Genomic DNA, 6239 nt, shown 5'->3' on the forward strand with positions numbered 1-6239 from the left:
CGAAGGCCGTTTCAAATTTTAGATAACGTTTATCCAACTAATTAAGTAGCGGGAAATTGTCTAACGATAAGAAAAAAGAGAAGGGGGTCTACAAGGCAAACAAAAAATAAATAAAAAATTCAGAAGGTTGTTAACTAAGATCTAATTATCTTAATTGGTTTTGCTTAATTAGCCAACTCGATAGCCAAGATCCAATGGCCTTCCTTTTTTTATTTTTCAGTTTTTTCTTTTAATGTCAAACATGCTAATAACTAAGATCATTGAAAAAAAAATTAAAAAACGAAACAATATGTTGACTAAAGAGCTAGCAATAGCATCCTAGTGGGAACACACATCCTTTATTCCTTCTCTCTCTCTCTCTATATACTTACATGTTGGCAACCGGAGGCATCTCTTCTAATTCACTCTGCTCTCTTCTCTCTCTCTCTCTCTCTCTCTCTCTCTCTGGAACGACGCCACAAATGGAGAAAAAAGAGGTTAGTATGACACTCATTTTATAGTTCGACTATCGTTTCTCGCAAACTCTTTAAGATTCATTTCAATGAAAGATTGATTTTGTTTGGAAAAAGAAAAGAAAAGAAAAGAAAAGAAAAATAAAAAAAAATCCATATTCACTTGTATTTTTTTAAAATCAAATATGATTAAAAAAAGTTAAATTTGATTAAATATTCACAAAAAATCCAGATGTTGATGATTTGCAAAATTAATTTTTTATGCATTGTTTTGGTATATATATATATATATATATATATATATGTATATATTCAATCTTCTTGATATGAAATATGAAAAAATAAAACCTTTATATTTTCTTTTTCTTTCTTTCATATTTTTCATGCTCTGAGCACAGTCTGAAATCCTTTATATTTTCTTTTATTCTTTTAAATTTGAAAGCATGTGTGTTAATTGAGTACCATTTATGAGTAGTTTGAACGATTCCGTGAATTTGATACATAACCCACCAACAAGATTAGTGCATCGTTTTTTTTTTTTTTTTTTAAATGTAAACCAACAAATGTGTGTGTTTTTTTTTTAATCGATTCATAAAAAATTATAGAAACAAGCTAAAATGCGATACGTTCATTTCAAATGATGAACTACAAAAAGTCAATAGCATGTGGGGATGAGAATTCAGCCCATGCCCAAGTTTGATTGTGCTTGTTACTAAGTTTTTCCTAATTTTGATGCTGCTTGTTTAGATTGGGAGTTTGGCCTCCCTGTTTGGTGTATGTCTGAAGTTTTTTGTACATATTCTATTTGATCAATATAATTATCATTTATCGATAAATAAATAAAAAAAAGGCTTTGCCTCCAATGGGGTATATAGTTTTGGAAATTCAAAATGGAGTTTAAGGTAGGAATTAGAGACAAAAGTTTTTTCATATGCTTTGGAAATGAAACAGTGACAACCTCCCTTTTTTAAAGCTGTTACTTTATAGGAGTTTTATTTTGTTAATTTGTTAAATATATTGCTAAAGATCAATGCCAAAACTTGTTTGGTACTGAAAGTAGAAGTAAGCACCATTATAGTTCATTCTCTTTTTTCCAAACCGTATTACGATTGACATGATTATAATTGTTACAAAACAATTAACGATTTAGACAAATTTCTAACCCTGATTCATCTTGATATTATGTTATTACTAGACCATCATTAATGTATTAGTTAATATGAGCAAAAAAAAATAAATTTCAAGCTATATTGATAATGAGACCTATAATTAATTTGAATAGTTTAATTTTTCTAATGTGAAACAATTGTAAGAATTGTTGACTCTAGACACCTTTAGATATTTAAGTTGCAACATGTTATTAGTATTAATTTGGTCAATGATATTCCTACCACATTTGGTGCTCCCACTGCAGCCACGTAATCACTTGAAATTCATTGTCACCCAAGACAATTCAAGCTCAATCCTCAATTGGAGAAATAAAGCAGTAAAAATCTTTTACTCCTTCAATCATTTATTTACCAGAGTACTTGAATTTAGATAAGATGTAATGTAAAATTATATTAAAATTTGTTCAGATTCACTCAAATCCAAATCTAAGATCCAAAATACGTGCACCAAAACACTGTCTTAGTAATTATCAAATAATTTGCTTCAATTAATAAAACATCAGATAGCTATGAGATTATATTATTATTATTATTATTATTATTTGGATGGATTTTTCAATTAATTTGTTTTGATTTGACTACCTCAACCTTGCTTTATCAACTAAATAAATGGCTGGGAAGTCTACAAGCCAGCCAATGACTATGGAAACGAACTAAATAATCGATGCACAACGGCAAATTGCTATCAACTTCAACAATCAACAAATTTGCTAGAATTTCCAAGGATAGAGATTGTTATTGTTTGGACATGTACAATGACAAATTGAGAGACTTTGACTTGCTATGCATACAAATATATAAATGTGTGTCTATATATATGGAATACTGATTGTACTTTCTTTATGTACATTATGAAAATCCCAGAGGCTCGTCCATTTTGAGAAGGAATTGATGGAGAAATAACGCACTATGTGTGGTGGTGCTTTTCATATCCTAGTCTTGTAATTGATAAGTTCTTTTGACATCTCTTCATTTGCAAAGAGTTCTCGATGTGAAAACGTAGAGGCAAAGGGCTGATCTTTGAATAAGAAAAAGAGTGGATCTGCACAATTCCAAATGAATTGGCTTGTCGAAAAAAAGCCTTGTTCTTTGCAAGATGTGTCAAGAAACTTATAAATGAAAATTATGAAAGCCCAATTGGATTTTTTTCTCTTTTTTTTTTCTTTTTTTATTAAGGGTCCGTTTGAATTAAGGATTTTACTTGGGAAGAAGAAAGGAAAGGAAAGGAAAGGAAAATGAGGATGAAACTCATTTTCCATTGCATTTTCCTTTTATGTTTAATCCTATTCAAAAGGAAAATTTATTTTAATATAACTAAGAATTAGGAAAAATTAAATATTAATGGTGTGTAAAAATCAAAATTTTGCTTATAAATTTGATATATTTATTATTATTATTATTTTACTTTTTTTGATAACCAAACATGAAAATGCAAATTCCTTCATATTTTTTTTTTCTTTTCCTCACTATTTTCCAAGTTCCAAATGGGACCCGAAAAAGGACTAAAGAAAGTAAATAAAATCACAAACGGTTAAGGATGCATAAATTTAAATAATTTTAAATAAAATGTAATATAAGCCTGTATCAATTTTCACTGTATATATGATTTTAAATTTAAATGCACGAGAGCCATACTTGAGGATATAATTGTAGTGTTAAGTTATGTAACTCTTTTAAGCTAATTAATCGAATATGCAATTAATTTTACAACTTCAAAGCAAAGCTATTGTATTGATATTAAAATAATATCTAAAATTTATGGTCCAAATATAATTATATTATTCAGTTATCTTCTTTCTCAGTCATTAAATTAAGAATGAATTACATATCGAATTGATTATATGTTTATACATACACTGATACACATGAGAGAGAGAGAGAGAGAGAGAGAGAGAGAGAGAGAGAGAGAGAGAGAGAGAGAGAGAGCTGTCATCTTCAATAATCACTATATATATATATATCAATAGCAAAAGACCTTTCAGCTACGCACCGGCCACTCGGCCACTACCACTATAGTAACATCTCAAAAACCCACAAATTTCACGTTCTCTTTCACGTCCATTTCAATTACACCATTTTCCACCAGTACCATCGCCCACCCTTCCCCTTTTTAACAAACTTAATTTATTAACTAGCTAGCAGCTACGCTCACCCCCACCCCCACACACCACCAACGCCAACCTCATCTCTATCCATCCATCTCCCAATTAATTCTCATGGTCTCTCTCTCTCTCTCTCTACTGGTTCTGTCTCACTCTCTCACTGTACATATGTGATTAATTTTATTAGAATCAACCTGGGAAGCCGGACCTCGACATGATCCGTACACAAGACTGGCCTGAACCCATTGTCCGGGTCCAATCCTTGTCCGATAGCGGTGAACCTGTTATCCCTGCGCGATACGTCAAGCCTCCTATGCAACGACCTGTGCTTAGCTCCATCAACTCCGACGCCAACATCCCACTCGTCGATCTCGGAGGCTTTTGGGGCAACAAGAATGAGAGGGCAGCCACCTTGGAGCGAATCGGAGAGGCGTGCAGGGAGTGGGGGTTCTTCCAAGTGGTGAACCACGGGGTCCGACCGGAGTTGATGGACTGCGCCCGAGAGATGTGGAGGGAATTCTTCCATCTACCTATGGAGGTGAAGCAACGCTACGCCAACACCCCCAAGACTTACGAGGGTTACGGCAGCCGATTAGGAGTGGAGAAGGGTGCTAGTCTCGATTGGGGCGACTACTACTTTCTTCATTACTTACCTTGCAATTTGAAAGACCACGCCAAGTGGCCGTCTCTCCCCCCTCATTCAAGGTACTTTATTATATCTTTATATATTTTTGTATTCCACACTCAACTATATCATTGAAATAAAGTTCTTCCAAAACTTCAAATGAGTGGAAAGCACTTCCTTGATAAGCTATAGTCTCTCTGCGGGCCAGATATCAACTTCAAGCAAATCTTAACGTTTTCATATCTACCATCATTGAAATTTATGTATGTACGTATATGTATAGGGAAGTGATTGAGGAGTATGGGACAGAAGTGGTGAAGCTGGGTGGGACCCTAATGAAGATTTTCTCTATAAACCTAGGACTAGGAGATGATCAACTCCAGAAGGCGTTTGGTGGGGAGGATATCGGAGCATGCATGAGAGTGAACTTCTACCCGAAGTGTCCACAACCCGACCTCGCTCTCGGGCTCTCTTCCCATTCAGATCCAGGCGGAATGACCATCGTCCTCCCGGACCCCGACGTCCCGGGTCTTCAGATCCGTAAAGACGACAACTGGACCACAGTCAAGCCCGCTCCCCACGCTTTCGTCGTCAACATCGGCGATCAAATTCAGGTACTCCCTCTCTCTCTCCCTCTTCCGGCAGTACAGTGTTCTCTCTCTATCTCTCGGGGTTATAGGCAGAAATATGATGGTTGCGAATTGAGCTTGACGAAGGATGGTTTTGGGTTGGGACATGGAAGTGGGTAAGCTTTGGTGGGCTAGCAGCTAGCTTGTAATTAATTACATAATTTTCAGCCAGTCAACGTAGGTTGCTCAACAATATTTTATAAATTATATAACTTGAGGTTGGATGAAGCTCCAAGATGAAGATGGGAGGTAACAGATGTTGCGTGCGTGCGTCAATGACGATTTTCTCATAGAGGCGGTCCCCACGGCACTAACAAACAAATTACCTCCCACCATTTTCCATTGTATTACATATGAATTGAAATTTTAGTTAAATAATTAAATTATATATTCAATTATAAGAAATTATTTATGCAATGAACCTTTAGTTTAGATTGATCCCACATATGTTGGGTCTATTGTTGTTTCCTCCCAAGCTCTAGATTAGGTTACAAACTCCCAAAACACTCAAATGTACTTTTAACTATAATTACATCTAATTTAATATATGAACTTCATTATTAATTATATTATATTTATTTTTTTGTTGTATATGTAGGTGCTCAGCAATGCAAATTATAAAAGCGTTGATCATAGAGTCATCACGAGCTCAAAAAAAGAGCGAGTATCTTTGGCCTTCTTCTATAATCCAAAGAGTGACATACTCATAGCGCCGATGAATGAGTTGGTGAAGTTCCCTGAGAAACCAGCACTGTATTCAGCGATGACATTCAATCAATATAGACTTTTCATAAGGCTAAAGGGTCCTTGTGGCAAGTCTCAAATCGAATTGTTGAGATCTTCTTCCAACTAATCATATATTTACTATAGTGGAACTTCTACTATCTTGATAAATAAATAAAAATAAATAATATTATTTACTTATTAATGTTGTTTAGTGTCACACTATTTGAATTTTGAGGCATCTCACTTGAATTTTAATAGATTATGCATAATTTTTTGAAATAATATAAAAATAGATACCAATTGTGTGTAATTATATATGGTTGAGATTGAATTTATGAATTGTTGCGGGTGGTTCTTGTTGGAAACCAACACTATATTCAGTGATGACATTCAATCAATACAAACTTTTCATAAGACTAAAGAGTCTCCTAACAAGTTCCAAGTCGAATCTTTGAAATCTTCCTCCAACTTATATATATATACGGCAGTCGAGCTTCTATTATCTTGATAAATAAATAAAAAATACACAATATTAT

At 34.0% G+C, this 6239-nt stretch overlaps 1 protein-coding gene across 1 annotated transcript; it reads left to right on the top strand.

The window, feature by feature from the left end:
- The first annotated feature begins 419 nt into the window (after positions 1-419).
- Positions 420-5906, top strand: LOC131165690 (jasmonate-induced oxygenase 2-like). The gene is made up of 4 exons (XM_058123693.1): positions 420-476; positions 3911-4428; positions 4632-4962; positions 5576-5906. The coding sequence occupies exons 1-4, from the start codon at positions 462-464 to the stop codon at positions 5828-5830; spliced, it is 1119 nt and encodes a 372-aa protein (XP_057979676.1). The 5' UTR covers positions 420-461; the 3' UTR covers positions 5831-5906.
- The last annotated feature ends 333 nt before the right edge of the window (positions 5907-6239 follow it).

The sequence above is a fragment of the Malania oleifera genome, chromosome 10, assembly GCF_029873635.1.
Source record: "Malania oleifera isolate guangnan ecotype guangnan chromosome 10, ASM2987363v1, whole genome shotgun sequence".
NCBI classification, from domain to species: Eukaryota; Viridiplantae; Streptophyta; class Magnoliopsida; order Santalales; family Ximeniaceae; genus Malania; species Malania oleifera.

What these genes read in the sequence shown, in the direction of transcription:
- LOC131165690 (XM_058123693.1), top strand. An exon ending in TCTCTCCCCCCTCATTCAAG is followed by an intron (nt 4,429 to 4,631) that starts GTACTTTATTAT and finishes GTATATGTATAG; the next exon opens with GGAAGTGATTGAGGAGTATG. An exon ending in ACATCGGCGATCAAATTCAG is followed by an intron (nt 4,963 to 5,575) that starts GTACTCCCTCTC and finishes TTGTATATGTAG; the next exon opens with GTGCTCAGCAATGCAAATTA.